The following is a 22,378-nucleotide window of genomic DNA, read 5'->3' as shown; positions in this document are numbered from 1 at the left end:
CTACCTCAACTATATCGCCAACCATTCAGCACCTGCAGTCCAGAACAGCTCAATTCCTCGCCAGAGTCAGACTAACTTGGAGTTTTCTTTTTAGGGATTGCCATCACCACAGCAGCATAACTACCATGGCCTGACCATGTCTACCTAAGACTCCAATCTCTAGATTCCACCCCCTGGATCCTTCATCTGCAGCCCTCTGCTTCATCTGGTCCATTCTCATCCTCATTCTCACGTCCATTCCATATCCTCAATAAAAAATTATAAACCCATTTCGAAGTCTGGTCCTTAACTCGTGAAATTCCAGTTTTGACCAATGAAACCTTGTACAAGATCACTTTTTCTACAAGACTTGTCAACTAATACAGTATTGCCAGTCTCTGCTTGGAATTATTCAGCTTAGTGTATCAATTAAATATATGGATTATATGGTTATATACAAATCAGGTATTTCAGCAATGGTAGTACAGGGTGACTTTCCACTTTGTACTATTGAAGCACACTGGCAGATGGAGAATGATGTACTATTTACAGACATATGATTTAGTTTTACCTTCCAACATTTATAAACTGATACATTTGAGGTAAAAATATAGTGTTCAGCAGTTGTCAAACTACATATGTTAACTAGGCACTACATAACTTTGGTTCAGTAGTTTTCAGATTGGAGTGGTTAGATGAAGTTAATTGTACTAACAAATTAAAAGAAAATAATAATGAAAGTGAATATCGCATTTTGAAAAACAGATACTCATATCGAATATGTATCCAAATTAAGAGTGATTTGGTGCAGTGAACAAGTGAACGTGTAAATGTAGTTACTCAGTCAACTGAATGTGCTTAGTTTTTAAACATTATCCATTTTGAGTATCTGTTTAGACTGCTGTGCTTAGTGAAAATGCACCACATACTTGTGAAAATTGCATGAAAGTGATTGAAACAATTGTAATACAATTAAATACGATGCATTTTCTTGCTAATAAGAGTAGCTTTTCTAAAAGAAGCAGTCTAGAAGGGTTCTAAACCCATTCTCATTGGTAAGCTTAATAGAAAAAGCCCTGGATCCACTTACTTTACAATAAAAGACTGAACTTATTTTGTACTCAATGTTTTCAAAGCAGAAGACCTGCAAAATTAAATGATGGATTAACTTAATTTTTTCTGTGAGGGAACTTCTTGTTTGGAGCCCCCCAAAAAAATATGCTACACAGAGGTCTTCTCAGGTGCAAAAAGTTGGACCTAGACCCGGATCCAATTGGACCAGAGTGACAAGGTTTATCAGAAGTTTCTCTTCTGGTTAACGAACAGAGTTTTATATGTTGGCTAGACCATCTATAAGTCAATAAATGCACCTTATTAGCGTAAAATGTATATGCTTTAGGCTATGCAGAGCTGTAGTTGGGTCCACCACTGGTAGCTACATACACCCGAGAAACGATACAATCAGGAATTTTGGACCTAGACCCTCTCAGGTAGTCGAGTTTGGGAGACCTGTGAAGACCTGCTACAGTAGTCCTACTCCACTACAATAGACTCAAACACTTCGTGATGAGGTTGCACAAATGGGTAGCTAGATTTAATAAAATGCTTCATAACGTACAGATTAGAATGAACAATAAATTAAATATGTAAAACAGGTTATAAGTGAAGACATCCAAACACAGCAGTTTTCGTTTGCCTTGATTTAGTTTAATCAAATTCACATCTCACTATAAACACCGGTAATGTACCCCCTTTCTCTACAGTCATAAATATACTTTACACTCCTTGAATGCAGCGATGCAAATTGAATCAGGTTCTATGACTAAACGATGAAAGCTTGAGCTGAAATTCCATAGAGTCATTTGGATAAACCATAAAACCAACTGGACCTAAAAAAACATCAACCTAAGCTATAAACAAAACATGACATACAGTAGAAGATTGAAGAGAGCGCTGCAGTGGATAGCTTCCGTGTTAGGGTTCCTGACCATTTCTGCTTCTGCATTTTTGGGAAGGGGCCATAAGGAAACGTTTCACTGTTAGTCTACACCTGTTGTTTACAAAGCATGTGACAATTGTATTTGATTATACGTGTCACAAAGGACAGAATCTCCACAAATTCCGATTAATGCAATAATTCCTCTCACACCAGCATCACCGGTGGTTTGGCCTGTGGTCTTTATTTGGTAAGGTGACACAATGACAATGTGGAAAATAAGGTGTACAGTCACCTATCTTACTGTTAATATTAATGATGTAGGGTTACCTGCTTAGGATTCGACTTAGGCCTGACTGGTGATAGAAACATGGCACCATTATTTTTGTCTGGTTATTCTATCATTTGCCAAAACAATTTCATTAAACAAAGATAATTGTCACTGTTTCTCAGGGAGTTCTTGTTGTGATTCCAATGTAAAGTAGTAAAGATTGACTAAATTCCATGAACAGAACAGGAGGATAGGATTGTTTTCTGTCCAGCATGAGTCAGTGTAGGATAGAACCATCAGTTTTTGTAGGGGGGGATGACATCAGGCTCTAGCGTCAGTTCTGACTCTGTTCCATAGAGAAATGGGATTCTGTACTGTGAATGACAAAAGGTTACGTTAAGATTACAACCCTTGCGTGAAACTGGTACAGCCCAGGACTACACATAGGCTTCAGACCATTTATTCATAATTTCTGACCAGTACACTCTTTCTATTTTCACGTTGCTTTGCTTAAAGGGAATTGAGAGAAAGTTGGTTCCTGTTCTTTTTCTATATTGTTCTACATCAAATAGACAGATTCCACCTAATTAGACAAAATCCTCCTCTCACACAGAGTAAATTGTTTTTTAAATCCCCAGTCACTGCCCTGAAAATGACCTATTCTAAAAGCAGTACCATTGTCATTTTCAGGCCAAGCACAACGGCTACAGGATAACTTCAAGGTCACTTTCAGAAAGCACCTGTCCAGGGCTATGGAACACCCCTACCAACACACAGAACAGATGAGCAACACACAGAACAGATGAGCAACACACACGTAGAGCACAAAGACCAATTCAGCTTTTCAAAAAGTCTGAAACAACATGTTGTCAACTAATTTGTGTCAATTTTTCACAGTATTGTGTGGGCTATTGTGTGGGCCCAAACATGGATTGTATGCACTCGGGTGGGCATACACTTCATATAGCACAGTGGTCTGCTGCCATCTTGAGGATATTTGACATAACACATTTTATGAGGACAAAGGCATTTTAGGGCCCTGTGTTTTGGTTAATTATGTCACATGACCTGGATTTGAATCTTTATTATAATAAGCCTTTTCCAGAAAAAAGAATTAGACTTAAATTAAAGCAATTCTCTGAGGATGGTTATGGACCATCTGACAAAAATTAAAGGGGACGTTTGATGAAAAAAGTTTCAAATCCAGGTCAAGTAACATGACTAACCAAAAAAACAGGAACTATTGTCGTATCATAAGGCATAATGAACAAAAGCCTTACAATCCAACCTCCATAATCCTATTGTTGCACAAATCTGCTACTTACACATCCCTGTTCCGCATGTGGTTGTTGTCCTCCAGTATAGGTGGAATGCTCTCTTCATCCTCAGGTAACTGAGGGCAGAAATCAACATTTGATTCGAACTTCCAAAAGCATGTAAAAAAAGAGGTAAATAGTTTCCACTGCTATATCCTTCATTAGCCTCTACAAATCAAAGACCATTTAGTCATAATAAGCAAACCTCCTCGGACTGGAAACAAGCTAATAACTAAATATTGGTATTAACCATTCCATGAAGGACGTGACAGTATTAGGGAAACAGTTAACAATGACACATTGTTTTGATTCAAATTCTCAACAAAGAAAATGCTCAGAAATCACCTTCAGAAAGATCGGTCGAAAATGACTTCAGTCTTCATGCTATGAATGCATTTGGACTTTAATGGTTTAGGACAGTATCTCACCTCCCAGTAGAGTTCATCGTCAAAGCAGTTGTCATCAGGAGCATCCCCCCAGATAGGCATCCTCAGGATACAGCCTAGGGACAAACAGCATCCTCACCACGGAGTACATACAGCAGTTATTCAAAGACACCACCCCAGCCGCACAATACTACATGAACTAGTCAGCTCCCTCAAAACCTGTCCTCACTAAAACACTCATGAATGTGTCACATGTTGTCTCCCTTATATTTAACCCAAAATGGAGACCATACTTTTTTGTATGAATGTAACATTTATTTTGAGTGGGCAGTGACCTTTCTTTATTCAATATACTTTGTGAGCCTTATTCAAATGTTGCATGATTTCTATTGTTTGCTGTGTTTCTCCTTCCTTTTGTGTTTCCTAATTGATTTATTGTAGACTCCCCTTGGAGACAGGAGTTGGGCCTGATTGACTTAATGAGCTACCACACAACTGAAAAAGGAGCTTTCAGCATCAGTCTGGGCCTGCTGATGGAGGGAGATGGCCATCACTGCTGCTGCCTCCGCCACCACCACTGAAACCTTGATGGGGACCAGCGTCGACCACGCTCACTACCACGCAGATAATGAACGGTAGACCCCTAAATGTGTGGGTCAGGTGGAATACTTCTGTTCAGAATGGATGTTTCCTCTCTATATCTGTGCTGCCAGCACTGTTCTGTGGGCTGGGTGCCGCGAGCAGATGATGATCGAAGGGTGGTGGGGGCAGCCAATCTTGAGGACATCCAGCAGTATGTACTGCATCTCTGAGACTGAGCGTGTGAACCAGATTTTTGTACATTTAAAAATCTTTGACCTTGCAGTATATTAGCCTTGTTTGTGTGGTGGCCTGGGATCTCAGAACCTGTTTTGATCAGCGCATACAATCTAATCTAGAGACGGTTACATTGTGTCCAACTCACCAACAATGATTCCTCCTCCGACTCCAAAGCACAGGGCAACACAGAGCCCTGCTGCCTGGTGTCCTCCCTGCCGGCTCGGCACCATGTCTTTCCATTTCCCCGTGAAGTCAAATGTGTTTATCAACCTATTAAAAAAAACATTTACTATATCTGAGGTGGGGGAAAAAAACTATTGGAAGCAGACAAACTGAGCAGACTTCATTGTTGCAGCATTGGATGTGCATAATGATATGCCATAACTCACCCCGCCTTGCCATAGACCCCTTCACTGGCGGCTGCTGCAGTGACGGCGCCCACAATGCCCCCTATGACCCCAGGCATGGCGTGGAGGTTGTGGATGCCACACGTGTCCTGGATCTTCAGATACTTCTCCATGAATGGCTGAGGGAACAGACACATACATGCCCACGAATCAAATAGGAGTATGACCCCAGTCAGTAGTCACTACTATACGAGCCTCGAACTAGCAATTACACTCCTTCACTGCATTCGGTAGGCACATTTCGTGGAAAGTTGCAAATAACTCTGATGAACAAAGCTGATGTGACTCCATATTCTACATTACCGTGATATAGATGTAGCCCAGGGTGGAGATGATGCCACAGCAGAACCCTATGATCAGAGACCCATAAGGCATTAGCATGAACTCTGCTGCCGTACCCACGGCAACACCCCCTGCCAGCGTGGAGTTCTGGATGTGAACCTGGAACACAGGAACAGAACGGTTGGCCAATAGTTTGAGTGGAGATGTATGATAAAAAGGAAACGGGAATGGCCATTACTCCAATGACCATAGGAGTTGGCAAGACAGACCAAACAGATCTGGAACCAGGACCATGTATGTAAGTCACACCATATGGCCAATTACCATGTCCAGCTTGCCAGTCTTCTGGGAGAGACTGGAGATGGCTACGGTGGTGAGGACAGTGGAGGCCAGGGCCAGGTAGGTGTTGATGGCCGCTCGATGTTGCCCATCCCCGTGGTCCGTGATGGCTGAGTTAAAACTAGGCCAGAACATCCACAGGAACAGGGTTCCTACGGGACAGGGGTGGATCCATGGTAGTACAGCTGCATATATACCAGTATGCAAAATGTGCAAAGAGTCAACTATTGTGAATCCAACTCACCGATCATGGCAAAGACGTCTGAGTGATAGACAGAGCCATTCAGACGCTTGCTCTGGTCCAGGTTGGGCCGGTACAGCATCCACGAGATGGACAGACCATAATAAGCCCCGAATGTATGGATCACCATGGAGCCGCCAGCATCCCTGGCCTGTAAGGGAGAATAATATACAGTAAACCAGCCACCTTATTCGTATATGTGGATATCAACATCTATTCCACAAAACCCTATTGTAACAGTAAATGTATTCAGAAAATCAATCAAGCACAGACCTTGATACAGCATCACTGTGGGCCATTTGTGAGAACCATGTATGTAGGACTTAATATTAAATCCTTCATTTACTAAAGACTTACATGTATGAGGTTGAGGATGATGAACTCATCCACAGCATACAGAGTGATTCCAAACAGTGTCATCACCATCAGCTGGACTGGGCTCAACTTGCCTAGCACCGCCCCATACGCTATTAGGCAGCTGGCTACACAGAAATCTGCATTGATCAGACTGAGAAGGAAGGAACCAGAGCAGGATTACAATGTATAGTGGGTCAGTGTCAGCCTGATACCATATCCTGTTTTGCTGACTTGACAACTCATTTGGTCATTGTAACACAGCAAAAACAGATCTGGGACCAGGCTAGGTTAGTACAGTGCATTCAGAAAGTATTCAGACCCCTTGACATTTTGTTACAACTTTATTCTAAAATTGATTTTTCCTCAATCTACACACAATACAATATAATTTATTATTTTATACATTGTAGAACAATAGTGAAGACAGCAAACATATGAAATAACACATGGAATAATGTAGTAACCAAAAAAGTGTTAAGCAAATCAAAATATATTTTATATTTGCAATTATTCACAGTAGCCAAACTTTGCCTTGACGACAGCTTTACACACTTGTGGGAATGTTAATGTTGTATAGTTTTGGAAAGGTCTGGAACTTACCTTTCTGGTATTTTTTGAAAATAAATTGCTGAGGTGTACTCACGTTTGAGGACACAAGCTCAAGTACGTAGTACAAATACTATGAAAATATGACAAATCTAATATTTTTGTGAGGGGCAATAGGGATTGAAATGACTGAAATGATTTCTAAATATAGTAACAATAATAAACATAAACAACTTACTATAAGATTTCACATTGCTTATAACTGTAAAATGAATATGATCATACTTACAAGGTGCTTGAGTACAGAGCCAAAACAACAAAAAATGTGTCACTGCCAATATTTTTGGAGCTTACTGTGACTCTGTACACCTCACAACACAGAGTACACCTTTCCTGCAGTCAAATTACCTAGTGGTCTCATGGGTGGAATGTTAGATTTCTCTTAAGTTTATAATTAATACTCTTTTATTTTTCTTTATGCCGAAAATACAGTGTTTCTATGTCAAACAGTTTTGTTATATTTCAGTCTTATGTGATGTATATAAAGTGTAATATTGGCATGCAAACTCAAAATTGAATACATTTAAACTCAATATCTGACATGGTGCAGGTGTCTTCTTTTGTTAAAGCCGATAACCATGTGTGTGAGGTGAATACTTCAATTTCGAGGTAGATTTGTTTAAGACTACCAAGAAACATTGTGTGACCCTTATTTAGCCCACTGCTGTAAAAGGTTTTAAGGGCTCGATTCAATCCGTAGCACTGAAGTTTGGCTTTACAGCATGATAAAAATGTAAAGGCAATGCATTCACTCAAACTGCATTAACGCTAAATGCTTTATATGTAGGCTCAATTGTAAATTACCTTTAAATTTCAACTCTTCAGCACTGCGGATTGAATAGAGCCCTTAATTTGCATCTTACTTTATAACAATTTGTTCTGCTAGGATACGAAACGGCTGTTATGGCATTAGCGTTATGGCATTAGCGTTAAAGCATTAGCGTTATGGCAATTATTATGGCATTAGAGTGCTCAGTGAAAAGGGCACCCTACCTCCCGAAACCACAGTTGACTTAAAATTCTTACATTCATAGTTCATTATCTAATGTTCCTGTAATCAAATTTCAACAGCATAGGCCTTTATTTTCTGTCAAATCACACTCATCCCTGCAAGTTTACAGCCTACTGCTCAAAGAGAGGGCAAAGTGGGGCGGGCTATCAGCTGATCATAGCGGATGTAGATTATGTAAATCAGCTAGTTAGTTAGACAGCTAGTTAGCTATGCTGTTGAAACAATCTAACTGGTCTTTAACTGTGATTATTTTTTGTTCTGATTCCCTATTCCTAACCGTGAGAAGACACATGCAACTCAAAAGGTAGCCCCTACTACACTACCTTTCGGCACCTGTAGCTTCTGCCTGCAGGACAAGTGCAGTCGGGATGGACTCGAGTGGGGGAGGAGGATTGGGAATTTTCCAAGATTCAATCATGAGAAATTAGCTAGTTTGATGGGCAATTCATTTAACTAACAAGAGTGAAAATATACTAAAAGTTAAATAAAAATTTGGGCACTTTTCTCATATGAGGGCAAAAGGGCGGGTGCTCAAGTACCCTTAGACATTTATCTGTTCACGTGCACAGGCACAGAGGCATACACGGGTACACAGGGGTACATGTTTGATTCCACACACACGTCACACAGACATGCACCCACACATATCATATCTGTTTACACAAGATTGTAGAAACTTCAGCAGAATCATAAATGCATGATTAGCACTAATATGTCTTTTGTTTGCCCTCCCATTACTGTGTACAGACTGTACATCTCACAAGTCAAGAGGATCAACAGTAACAGGTGATACATACAGTGCCTGCAGAAATTACTCACACCACTTGACTTTTTCCACATTTTGATGTTACAGCCTGAATTAAAAATGGATTCAATAGATTTTATTTCCCACTGGTCTACACACAATACCCCATAAGGTCAAAGGTGAATACTGTGTCTAGACATTTTTTCGAATGTATTAAAAATGAAAACCTGAAATGTCTTGAGTCAATAATTATGTTATGGCAAGTCTAAATTAATTCAGGAGAAACATTTTTCTTAACAAGTCACATAATAGGTTGCATGGACTCACTCATGTTTACCATGATTTTTTGAATGACTACCTCATCTCTGTACCTCATACAGACCTCTGTAAGGTCCCTCGGTCGAGCAGTGAATTTCAAACACAGATTCAACCACAAAGACAAGTGGGGTGGCAGCGTAGCCTAGTGGTTAACCGCAAGGTTGTGAGTTCAAACCCCCGAGCTGACATGGTACAAATCTGTCGTTCTGCCCCTGAACAGGCAGTTAACCCACTGTTCCCAGGCCGTCATTGAAAATAAGAATATGTTCTTAACTGACTTGCCTGGTTAAATAAAGGTAAAATAAAAAGGTACCTATTGGTAGATGGGTAAAAAATAAAAGAGGCAGACAACTGCTGAACACAAGTACTCAGACTGCGTAAAAGCGCTGCTTTTGACAGTCTGGGCGGTCAAACACTTCACCAGTCATGTCGGCGGACAAAAAGTGATCATAGAAAAATGTCACCAGCCTGTGACTTTTCTGAAAAGCCAACGAATCAGTGAGGGTGCTGTACACAACAGCATAATAGCGACTTGACTGATGACGCTGCAGATCCATGATGTAGTAGTCAACTACGCAAAAGGGTCAAAGGGTCAAACGAAGGGTCAAACCTGACTTTGGGTGTGTCAAAGGTGTGGTGATGATGAAACCGACTTCACACCACCCCCGGTGATGTAGCTCCGCCATTGCCTTCGAACCATCACTTCTTCGAAGAAAACGTGGGTCTTGGCATGCCGATAGCATTTGCGGATGGCTGTTCTTACCGCCATCTAGACCATTTGCAAGCTGGTGTGGGATTGGTATGGCACAATGACAATTTTAGCTAGGCAACAAGACCAGCCAGTCCTCAGAAGTGGGCGTGCTTATCACACTGCAAATGGCGGTGAAACACGACTTGTCAAAACAATCTGCACCAACTCAGACTATGCCAGACTCACCTTCTTATGCCCCTTACTGTTTTGGAAACAAAAACACATGACCACTTCAAGTGGCAAAGAAGTGAAAAACAAAGATCTCATTCTAGCTTGCGATGACCTCATCACCAAACACGACATACTGGAAGATTGGAAGAAAGTCAAGGGACACTCCAAATCACCTTGTCATGAACAAACTTGGCAACGACCATACCGACAGCAGGGCGAAATCTGGTGCAATTCACGTCACCCCTTGGGTGTTCGATCCCCGAGACGCAAAACCACCGAGGCGGCCATGGTATCTGCAGTAACACACAGCCATGTAGCATCGCGGGAAACGTCTTCGCACTAACATAATGTGTTGCCAACTCATTCATTCCTGAATGGTGACCTGGTAGCAATGCAAAACCAAGATGGGTCCCTCAGACTTTGAAGGCTTTCCTGTCTGATCCTGTCAATCACCCAGTGTCCGAATTGGTTTTGGCAGGTTCACATGACTTTCGTTCACAGAATGCAACTAAACATAAACTCAGGTGTGGTACTACATATACACCAAACCCGCGGGCGTTGCAACAAAGTTCCTGCCCCACTAGATGGGGCCACACGAGATTGTGGTGAAGCTGTCACCTGTAGCTTATCAAATCAGAACCATCAAAGGTTGACAAAACACAATGTTAAAGTGGGTCCACAGGAACCAAATCAAGTTGTACACTCGCCCCATGGGAATAGAAGGGGTGCAAGCCAGCACCGAATAGACAGAAACCTAGCAAGTCGAAGGCACTAAGAAAATTCTTAAGTACAGTGCCTTGCAAAAGTATTCATCCCCCTTGGCATTTTTGCTATTTTTTTGCATTGCAACCTGTAACTTAAATGGATTTTTATTTGAATTTCATGTAATGGACATACACAAAATAGTCCAAATTGGTGAAGTGAAATTAAAATAATTACTTCTTCTTCGATATAGGGGGCGCTCTTCTAATTTTTGGATAAAAAAACGTTCCCGTTTTAAACAAGATATTTTGTCACGAAAAGATGCTCGACTATGCATATAATTGACAGCTTTGGAAAGAAAACACTCTGACGTTTCCAAAACTGCAAATATATTATTTGTGAGTGCCACAGAACTGATGCTACAGGCGAAACCAAGATTAAATTTCAAACAGGAAATGCCACAGATTTTGAAGGCGCTGTGTTCCAATGTCTCCTTATATGGCTGTGAATGTGCCAGGAATGAGCTTACACTTTCTGTCGTTTCCCCAAGGTGTCTGCAGCATTGTGACGTATTTGTAGGCATATCATTGGAAGAGTGACCATTTTACACTACATCTACCAGGTGCTCGCTTGGTGTCCTCCGTCGCAATTATTGCGTAATCTCCAGCTGCGTGTATTTTTCCATTTGCTTCCGAGGAGAAACCCAACTGCCACGAATGATTTATCATCGAATAGATATGTGAAAAACACCTTGAGGATTGATTCTAAACAACGTTTGCCATGTTTCTGTCGATATTATGTAGTTAATTTGGAAAAATGTTTGGCGTTGTAATGACTGAATTTTCTGGGTTTTTTCTTGGCCAAACGTGATGGAAAAAAACAGAGCGATTTCTCCTACACAAATAATCTTTTTGGAAAAACGGAACATTTGCTATCTAACTGAGAGTCTCCTCATTGAAAACATCCGAAGTTCTTCAAAGGTAAATGATTTTATTTGAATGCTTTACTTGTTTTTGTGAAAATGTTGCCTGCTGAATGCTAGGCTTAATGCTATGCTAGCTATCAATACTCTTACACAAATGCTTGTGTAGCTATGGTTGAAAAGCATATTTTGAAAATCTGAGATGACAGTGTTGTTAACAAAAGGCTAAGCTTGTGAGTGAATATATTTCTTTCATTTCATTTGCGATTTTCATGAATAGTTAACGTTGCGTTATGGTAATGAGCTTGAGGCTATGATTACGCTCCCGGATAAGGGATTGCTCGACGCAAGAAGTTTTTTTTTAAATGTATTTTTTTAAATATATATATGGAAAAGTGGTGCGAGCATATGTATTCACCCCCTTTGCTATGAAGCCCCTAAATAAGATCTGGTGCAACCAATTACCTTCATAAGTCACATAATTAGTTAAATAAAGTCCATCTGTTTGCAATCTAAGTGTCACATGATCTGTTACATGATCTCAGTATACATACACCTGTTCTGAAAGGCTCCAGAGTCTGCAACATCACTAAGCAAGGGGCAACACCAAGCAAGCGGCACCATGAAGACCAAGGAGCTCTCCAAACAGGTCAGGGACAAAGTTGTGGAGAAGTACAGATCAGGGTTGGGTTATAAAAAAATATCCAAAACTTTGAACCTCCCACAGAGCACCATTAAATCCATTATTAAAAAATGGAAAGAATATGGCACCACAACAAACCTGCTAAGAGAGGGCCGCCCATCAAAACTCACAGACCAGTTATGGAGGGCATTGATCAGAGAGGCAACAAAGAGACCAAAGATAACCCTGAAGGAGCTGCAAAGCTCCACAGCGGAGGTTGGAGTATCTGTCCACAGAACCACTTTAAGCCATACACTCCACAGAGCTGGGCTTTACGGAAGAGTGTTCAGAAAAAAAGCTGTTGCTTAAAGAAAAAAAATAAGCAAACATGTTTGATGTTCGCCAAAAAGCATATGGGAGACTCCCCAAACATATGGATGAAGGTACTCTGGTCAGATGAGACTAAAATTGAGCTTTTTGGCCATCAAGGAAAATTCAATGTCTGGCGCAAACCCAACACCTCTAATCACCCCGAGAATACCATCCCCACAGTGAAGCATGGTGGTGGCAGCATCATGCTGGGGGGGATGTTTTTCATTGGCAGGGACTGGGAAACTGGTCAGAATTGAAGTAATGATGGATGGCGCTAAATACAGGGTAATTCTTGAGGGAAACCTGTTTCAGTCTTCCAGAGATTTGAGACTAGGACGGAGGTTCACCTCCTAACAGGACAATGACCCTAATCTTACTGCTAAAGGGGAAACATTTAAATGTCTTGGAATGGCCTAGTCAAATCCCAGACCTCAATCCAATTGAGAATATGTCGTATGACTTAAAGATTGCTGTACACCAGTGGAACCCATCCAACTTGAAGATGCAGGAGCAGTTTTGCCTTGAAGAATGGGAAAAAATCCCAGTGGCTAGATGTGCCAAGCTTATAGAGACATACCCCAAGTGACTTGCAGCTGCAATTGCTGCAAAAGGTGGCACTACAAAGTATTGACTTTGGGAGGGTTAATAGTTATGCACGCTTAAGTTTTCTGTTTTTTTTGTCTTATTTCTTGTTTGTTTCACAATAAAAAATATTTTGCATCTTCAAAGTGGTAGGCATGTTGTGTAAATGAAATGATTCAAACCCCCCAAAAAACTCATTTAATTCCAGGTAGTAAGGCAACAAAATAGAAAAAATGCTAAGGGGGTGAATACTTTCGCAAGTCACTGTACCTTCAGCTGATCCCTTCCAGGAGATCAGTGCATTGCACCTAACATATTTTCTTCTCCTCCCAACTACAAGATATACGTGTTGTCACTATTGATATTGTCCTGCGCTGTGCTGTCCAAAATAGGAAAATCAGGAAAAACAGTTGTCAAAACATTTTCATTTACGATAGGAAATAACTGAAATAATCAAACAATATCTCTGATTATGCTTTTCTTTAGGATGGAGTTCCTTTGGCTGATCCTGACACACTGCGCCCTTGTCAAAACCAACCCAGCAGATGTAATCACGAGCGGACCCCGTACGGGAATCGTTCACTGCGATGATCCAGGACTCCTTATAACTAACTGCAGAGTATACACGCAGAGGGTGTATGTCCGCCTAGATGCAAAGAACATGTACCGCCAACACATTTCACCTGCGGCTTATTTGAGTTGGCCCGGGATTGGACCTTCCAGGCAGTTAAGCATGCCCAGCTAGACACTGCCCATATGTTGGCCCAGCTCCAAAACTTCACAGTCACCCAGTCAGAACTAGCAGTGCCCAGGCGAGAAAAAATTATTAGTCCGGGCGCTACTCTCGATAGGTGCAGCCGTAGGGTCACTATTTGCCCTAGGTACCACTAAAGTCAACGCAGTCAGTCTAGCCAAAGTCAAGCGAAATGTTAGGGAGATTACTGAAGAGATGCCACTTATCCAGCAACAGATGAAAGCACAGGCACTCAGGTTGCAACATGTGGGAAAGTCTCTCCATGACACTATTCTGGTGGTAAACACACATGCCACTCTCCTGAACAAAACGCTCCAATATTTAGGAAAGCTAGTAGAGGTCAGGAACCATGACTTTGCCCATGTCCAATTGGTTCGATTGTTATTGGAGGATTTTCTCTGTGAAGTTTAGCAGTTCTACGGACCACTTGGCCATGAATAGAATCCCCTCGTATCTAGTGCCCCTCTCAATGGTGTACGACATATTGACCTCAGCTACTACAACCATGGTAAGGCTGTTACAGTCACATTTGGCCTATAGTCTGGGGATGTGATCGTAATGAAGTGGGATTTTTACTGACGCTGCCAGTTGTTGAATTGGAGAATATCTATAGATTGAAGACGATTCTAAATGTAGGATTTTGCCGTGACAGAACACACATGAAAATTGCCACACCCCCAGACATAGCTTATCAGGAAAACAATACAGATTTCTATCTCACCCCTAACCTGTTAATGTGTACTCTAACCAAAGACGTCCACTACCTCAGTCCAAGCAAACCGTTCGTCAGGGATAACACTGAGCATCTTTGTGGTCTGAAGCCTATCATCAGCGAAGAACGCTGTAGAGCCAAAATAACCAAACAAGGGATTGGGCCACCACCACACAAGTGGAGGTGGTACGGAATCGATGGTTGGTTAACACACCGTTCGCGTCCACCACTATGACTTACGAACACCATGACTCAACCACCCAAAGTTTTTCCATTCAGGGTGCCATTTTTCCAAATGCCTTAACTACCCACCTTCAAGTAGGATCGCCCTAGATATGGCATTAGAGTCAATGCCATGATAGACCGTGGACATATTTTGAACATAGTCCATATTAGGTGATTAAGGTGTGATAGCTATATTTTCTATATCTCTTGTTTTTGTTTTTATTCATTTTATTGAATTTCCTTTGAAGTGATAGAGCCATAAACAAGTTCCCCATACAACCACCAGTTAAAGCCACAACGCCGCTCATTTGGGGAAGAAATGTAATGATCTATGTTTTGCGATGAGTGTTTTGCGTTATTAACGTCTGCCCAAGTTACTGCCTAGATCCACTAGCAGGGACAACTGGACAACGGGCCGGAACACAGAGCCACTGCTGGACCTCCCATATCCATTCTAGTGGTGATCTGCAGCGTGCAGATGGTCATTCTTATGGTGGATTGCAACATGCAGAATCCTTCTAAGTTTAACCCACCAGAGGGGGACTGTCATGACTGGCCTGTTCAGGTCAGGTTACCATGGGCCACACTCCTACAGATTATATATCTCACACCCACCAGAGGAGGAGAGATAGAGAGGTATGGAGGTGGGGGGGGGTTTATGACACCTCACGCCCATTGCAAATCTTAATAAAGACAGCAGACAAAATCCCTTTGTCCTCTCACTGTGGAGGAATGGAATGTATGTTGGGCCTATGGAGAACCTACCTCAGAACAGTAACGTGCAATAGATGGACTTTGGGACAATATGTTTCGTCAGCCAAAATGGTGGTGATGACGATAGATGGAATATTAAAATGAATGTCGTTTTTTGTTATGTTATTAAAAGTTAAATGATGACGTTATAATGAAAACATTGTAATTTGAAAACTTTTCACAATATGTAACCTGATGTTTTCATACTGTACGTTGTGTGGAAAATGTAAAGATTAAATATAATGTTTTTGTAAAGATAAAATGTGAAGTTAGTTGTCTAAATTGGATCTGAGTAAAATCCAGCACTTGCCTCGTAACTAGCGACGCCCAAAGAACTTGCCATAAATATGGAAACGCCCCTTTCTGACCCGAGGGTATAAAACATATGAGTTAAGAAGAAACATAGTAGACTAGGTGACCACGAGCTGCAGCCAAGCTCCGAGGTAGTCACAAACCCAAAACGCAACACAGGGTTGAAGAAGACAAAGGAACCTTTGAACAATCTATGCTGCGGATGAGTAGCTGTGTCTAAGAGGGTGAACGCAGGACCACCCGGTTACCACTTTCCAAGGAATCGTGTTTCTACACTGCTTTCATTCATACACTGGATCCCTGAGTTACATGGCTGACCGTACTCAGAAAACCCCCTTTCAGGACAAGGGCGAGGAAACAGACCACAACAGAGAGGGTTAGTGGTCTGTTTCCTCGCCCTTGTTCTGAAAGGGGGTCTTCTGAGTACGGTCAGCCGTGTAGCTCAGGGATCCAGTGTATGAATGAAAGCAGTGGAAAGGACACAGACATCGTGTGGACAATCAGAGAGTTACACCCAGTGACAACAGAGGTGCCGCCATCAGAGGAGAAGGAGGAACTCGGTCCTCGAAGAGATACCCCATCAGAGACCTTCGACACGTAATTACATCACTATATTCTGACCCATAAGAGCGGCAGTTCGGGGCAAGGTTGGGGTTAAACTAAGAATAGTTTACAAATGTACCTAAGTGTGTTCTTCTCTCGCGCACTCTGTCTTTCTCTCTCATTTTAAATCCCCATTTTGTGTAACACGCGTCATATTGTGTTGGCCCGCTTGGGATCTGTTTCATTGTACTACATTCTAGTCAATAGCCAAGACTGTGTGTTTGTGTATGTGTATCTTATATATTATCATTTTAGCTTGTTAGTAAATAAATAATCAACTTAATTTGTGTGGTATGGATTTATTTAGTGGGACTCGGGTTAATGCAGATTCCCGGATTATGCAACGTTCAGGATGAGACTGTAGAGGAAATTAATTAATTAGCGACGGTTGTAAAATCGATATTCTGATATTCTTTGAGTTAATTTGGGAAATCGAAACTCAAGAAAACCACATTTTCCCATGGTGCCCCAGGTTACTGAGTTAATAATGACTTGATTAATTTAATCATGTAATTATAAACAGTTAATCGTTTGATGAACAGCAGTTGTCACATTAATCAATACAACGTCACGACAGTGCGTCTACAAAGTATTTACTCGGGGGTGTGAATGCTTATGTCAATGAGATATTTCTGCATTTCATTTTCAATCATTTGTAAACATTTCTAAAAAACATGTTTTCACTTTGTCGTTGTGGGGTATTGTGTATAGATTGGTGAGAATTGAATTCAGGCTGTAACACAACAAAATGTGGAATAAGTCAATGGGTATGAATACTTTCTGAGGACACTGTATGATAGATTTTTACACACAGACTGGTCCCACCACTTCTCCTCCGTCTTTAGGACAGCTGTTTTTAGTCAAGACTTTCGTGTTTTTAAGGTCAAATGTTTTTGTTGCACTGTATGTGTGTTTATAGTTTTGTTTAATGTTGTGTTAGTGTATTTAAGTTGTTCTGTCTGAAACGTTGTTCCCAATGCTGCTATTGGACCAGGTCTCTCTTGGAAAAGAGATGCTCTCTCAATGAGAAAAACCTGTATAAATAAAGGTCCAAAATATATATATATATTTTAAATATGCTCTTTCTGGCACTCACACTCACATGATCTTTTTCTATTAACATATGTTATTTTATGGATTGATTTCAATGACGTAGGTCTAAATTCTGAATGACTGACTCATTCACATATGACTCATTCATGCTAAAGTTATACATACTACAGTCAGTGAATGGTCAGCCAGAAGAGCTCTATACATTGATGTTGAATGGGGTGAGTTTGTTAAAAAAAAAGATATCAATCCATACAATATTGTATGGATTTATATAATTCATTGCGCTGAAAAAAGGGATGCTTTAACTAGTTCTATATAATTATTTTTAAACCCACATCACTTTCACCTATCAAATCCGATACTAATATTCACTGATCTCAATAGACCAAGAAAACGAATTTAACACTGTTAGACCAAAGCCGTCAAACTTGAACCTCTCCATGCTGATCTTGATCTTTCCGTCCATGGGGTCCAGAGATTGGAACCAGCCCTGCATCAGCAACGCCCACTGAAGGCCGAAGGCAGCGATGAGGAAGTTGAAGCCCACGGCGCTAAAGCTGTAGCGCTTCAGGAAGGTCATGAGGAAGCCGAAGCCCACAAAGATCATCACATGGACGTCCTGGAAACCTGAGAGAGATAGGGGGTGTGTGTGTGTGGGGGGGGGGTGTAGAAAGGAGTAAGAAGCGCAGATCAATACTGTCATGGAAGTGAAAGGGTTCCATATCAATCAAAGTTCAACCAAGGTGATAAATGGGTCTTTGATCAAACATATCCATCCTCTAATTAAATCAGACTATGTTGACAAAATGTCTGATGAATACATTTATGCTGTCTGGAACTATTTCAGAAAAAAATGCACAACCTGCCTATTATCTGACCCACAGCCATAATCTGGTGGTGATGTAGGTACATGGTTATCCTCTTATATCACAATACGAGCAGAAGACAGGACCTTTTTGCATGTGTATCTCCATTGCAAACACTGAAATTGAAGTAGCTAAAGTAGTGCAGGTGATTGTGATTGCGATTAAATGCTTTCATCAGTGTTCATCTGCTCTGCCTCTAAAGGATAGAGACTCCCACAAGTCTGGGCCAACACAACAGTCTGTCTGGGCCCCTACGTGTTTTTTACATGGCAACAAATAGTCCTGCCAGTACATTCATGGCTCATGTCCGCAAACAAGTTTAATTGATCAGGGTATTGGATGTAAAAAATGTAAAAGACACATCCTTATAGTCATAATGTTTGTCAGGTGCTGAAGGTACATACTGGTAAAAAACACTATTTTCCTTTTTTTTATGGAGTAGATCAGCTTTAATATTGCAGATAGATTGCTTCATATAAGGAATTTGATGTATAGCGTTTACTTTAACTTTTACTCAAGTATGTTAATTGAGTACTTTTTCCACCACTATACTTAAGTATATTAAAAACTTGATACTTTTTGCCTTTTACTCGAGTAGTAATTTACTGGGGGGATAACTCAATATACTTTAAAGTGACTAAAACCAAATCGAAACTGTAAAATGGACCTACATTCACACAGTTGCTGGACCATGTCCAGACAGTCAAGGGGATTGTACAACTGAAGTCCTTTACTGAAATGTGTCTTCCAGATTTAACCCAACTACTCAATGAGGTGCAGGGGGATGCCTTAATCGATATCCATGTCTTCGGCAACCGGGGAACACTGGGCCAACTGCCTTTCTGGTTCAGGGAGTTAATGAAAGCTTTTTTTCCTTGTCAATTCAGGGATTCTCTCCAGCAACCTTTCGGTTACTGGTCCAACAATCTAACCTCTAGGCTACCTGCCGCTCAGAGGCTGGTGCTCTTGCGTTAGATTAAACATTTAAAATGTATCGGTTTAATTCCGATTTTTATAATTAACCACATGGCAGTGATTTTGAGAAACGAAAAATGTATTATTGAAATGAAACTGTTCCACAAAAATGTACATATAAAAAGCATAACTGACATGCAGACGGTAGGATAACTTGGGAACTTCCCCAAACTTGAAAATCACGTGCCGCCTTTACTATAACATCTATTTAAAAAATATGTTCAACATAGCAGGTTCATTGAAAAAAAGTGCCCCCCTATGGAAGTCAAAGTCATCCAACTGATTCGTTCTGACGCCAACCCTGAATAGTAGGTGTGATCACCTTAACATTACATGCTATTTCTGAACAAATTATTAAATGTCAATTTTAATTTAATAACTGCTCAACTGTTTAATTGTACATTCAAGCTCAGGTCATTGTAGTGGAGATTTGGAATTGGGCAGCATGAGGCTGGCTATATCACAACCGGGTCCCATAGGACAGCGCACAATTGCCCCAACGTCGTTAGGGTTTGACAGGGGTAGACCGGCATTGTAAATAAGAATTTGTTCTTAAATCACTTGCCTGGTTAAATAAAATACTACGCTATGCGTTGTCATTCTTTTTAGTAACATGACAATAAAAAGTGATCCTTTTGTAGAGGAAAAGGACTACCCTAATGACCAACGTTTCTGAATAAAACGACCAAAACGAAAATATTTGGTTGGAATATATATTACTATTTTGTTTCACAACTGGTTGGTGATGAAATAGAATGTAAATATATATATATTTTTTAAAGAAAACATAGTTTACGGAAATGTAAAAGCAACCGAGCATATAATTTTGGGTCACTTACTTGGGTATCTGAAATAGAAGTCGTTCTCAATGTCACTGGAAATGTTTTGAAATTTTCTATACTCTGCCCAATGTGCGTCGGATTCTTGGTCATAACGGATAAAAATGCCGAATAAAATGATCATGACCATTTGCCATACGAAACACACTGCCGGAAGACTAATTCGGACGTTGGTATTTTTCGGCCGGTCACAGCATTGCCTAAAGCTTTGTCTACAACCCATTCTGGTATCGCCACAATGGTCCAGTTGCCTTAGTGACTTGTGGATAAAGACGGGCACATATGTTGCACAGTAGTAGCCTAGTGTGTAAGCGATAATGGCAGCAGTTCTAGGGGGCCCACATAATCTCAGATGTGTGAGCAGGGAGGAGGGCGCATAGGGTGTTGGCGGAGGTGTGTCCGCTTGGAATCTTCTGAGTCCACGCTCCCCGCCTCTCGAGGTAAACATGAACATGATCTTTTTCTCACGTAGCTTCTTTTCAGGACACCCCAAAATACTGCAGAAAATGTATACATACTAAGATTCATGTCACAGTCTCCTATTCTACATAATCACGAAGAAAAAGATTAGACAGTTATGTAGAATATAATAAAATAAGATAGGGTCCACTGCACACCTTGTGTTTCCCCCTTACCCCTGGATGACCAGGTAATATTTGTTTGCTGTCATTGAATTTACGGGGAAGGTGGTGGCAATGACAGCGGGGCAGTCAGACAGTCAATTTTGTATTTACATTTGGTTGAGTTGTTAACTAACGTGAATTCAACCTGAAATCAACAAAACATTTCACAATTTCGTTGGATTTCCGTTCAAATTTACGTGTAAAAAAGAAGAAATTCCCAGTTGTCCACATTGATTCATTTATTCATCACATTGAATGTTTTGGTTGAAATGAAGTGGAAACAATGTTGATTTAACCAGTTTTGGGCAAAAACAACTTCTTCCAATTGGCTCATTCATCCCCCCTCGCCCCTGTAACTATTCCGCAGGTCATTGCTGTAAATGAGAATGTGTTCTCATTTAACTGGAGTGGCAAAATAAGGCTACGAAAGAAATATAAAAGAAAGTGGAACCGATGTGTAAAATACCTTGGATTTCCTAAGAGTCATCAATGTAGACTGTTGTTTTGAGGGTGAAATCTCAACCACAGGATTATGTCATCATGGTAACTCAATTTCAAAAGAGGCCAACCTTGTATAAAATATGTTTTTGTACCTTTAAAACAAAGTCAGATTTTCAATGTTATATCATCTATCAAAAAACAAACAATAGGCTGTGCAGCACCTCCTACTGGAAGTGTATATGTTAAAAATGTATATGTTGGATTCAAGTCTCCATCTCCAAAAATACAAGTTAAAGAATAAGACTAAATCTGATCAAACTTTATTTAAAGTGGAATTTAGTTTTGCTTTGATTCAAATCATATTGACAACACAATGGAAAATCAACTAACTTTTGGCTGTCTTTTGGAGTGGGTGAATATAGGTTGTAATCACATTGAACAATGTCTCAACCAAATATAACCTCATAATCCACATTGAAATGACGTAGTCAGACAGTCCTGAACTCCCTGAGTATAATCTTTGATTTTAAATCTACAGTTGAAATAGGAAGTTTACATGCACTTTGGTTGGAGTAATTAAAACTTGCTTTTCAACCACTCAACAAATGTTTTGTTAACAAACTAGAGTTTTGGCAAGTCGGTTAGGACATCTAATTTGTGCATGACACAAGTAATTTTTCCAACAATTGTTTACAGACAGATTATTTCACTTATAATTCACTGTATCACAATTCCAGTGGGTCAGAGGTTTACATACACTAAGTTGACTGTGACTTTAAACAGCTTGGAAAATTCCTGAAAATCATGTCATGGCTTTAGAAGCTTCTGATAGACTAATTGACATAATTTGAGATAATTGGAGGAGTACCTGTGGATGTATTTCAAGACCTACCTTAAAACTCAGTGCCTCTTTGCTTGACATCATGGGAAAATCAAAAGAAATCAGCCAAGACCTCAGAAAACAAATGGCAGACCCCAACACGTCTGGTTTATCCTTGGGAGTAATTTCCAAACACCTGAAAGTACCACGTTCATCTGTTCAAACAATAGAACGCAAGTATAAGCCCCATGTGACCACGCAGCCGT

At 40.6% G+C, this 22,378-nt stretch overlaps 1 protein-coding gene across 1 annotated transcript; it reads right to left on the bottom strand.

Annotated features, from left to right (window-relative positions):
- Nucleotides 1-1,817: 1,817 nt before the first annotated feature.
- Nucleotides 1,818-20,451, bottom strand: LOC123992803 (ammonium transporter Rh type C 1). Its single transcript, XM_046294331.1, has 11 exons — nucleotides 20,229-20,451; nucleotides 17,983-18,175; nucleotides 6,334-6,484; nucleotides 5,980-6,127; nucleotides 5,721-5,887; nucleotides 5,418-5,555; nucleotides 5,097-5,233; nucleotides 4,853-4,977; nucleotides 3,931-4,004; nucleotides 3,512-3,579; nucleotides 1,818-2,560 (listed from the first exon to the last, which is right to left on the bottom strand). The coding sequence occupies exons 1-11, from the start codon at nucleotides 20,449-20,451 to the stop codon at nucleotides 2,521-2,523; spliced, it is 1,464 nt and encodes a 487-aa protein (XP_046150287.1). The 3' UTR covers nucleotides 1,818-2,520.
- Between the last annotated feature and the right edge of the window lie 1,927 nt (nucleotides 20,452-22,378).

Source organism: Oncorhynchus gorbuscha, linkage group LG02 (assembly GCF_021184085.1).
Source record: "Oncorhynchus gorbuscha isolate QuinsamMale2020 ecotype Even-year linkage group LG02, OgorEven_v1.0, whole genome shotgun sequence".
Lineage (NCBI taxonomy): Eukaryota > Metazoa > Chordata > Actinopteri > Salmoniformes > Salmonidae > Oncorhynchus > Oncorhynchus gorbuscha.
The sequence above is the reverse complement of the archived record's forward strand: the minus strand, read 5'-3'. Positions and strand labels throughout refer to the sequence as shown.

Coding starts and splice junctions, on each gene's coding strand:
- LOC123992803 (XM_046294331.1), bottom strand. CDS start 20,451: ATGGGTTGTAGACAAAGCTTTAGGCAATGCTGTGACCGGCCGAAAAAT. Junction 18,176..20,228: donor CTTCTATTTCAGATACCCAA/GTAAGTGACCCA, acceptor TATCTCTCTCAG/GTTTCCAGGACGTCCATGTG. Junction 5,888..5,979: donor AGACGTCTTTGCCATGATCG/GTGAGTTGGATT, acceptor CCTGTCCCGTAG/GAACCCTGTTCCTGTGGATG.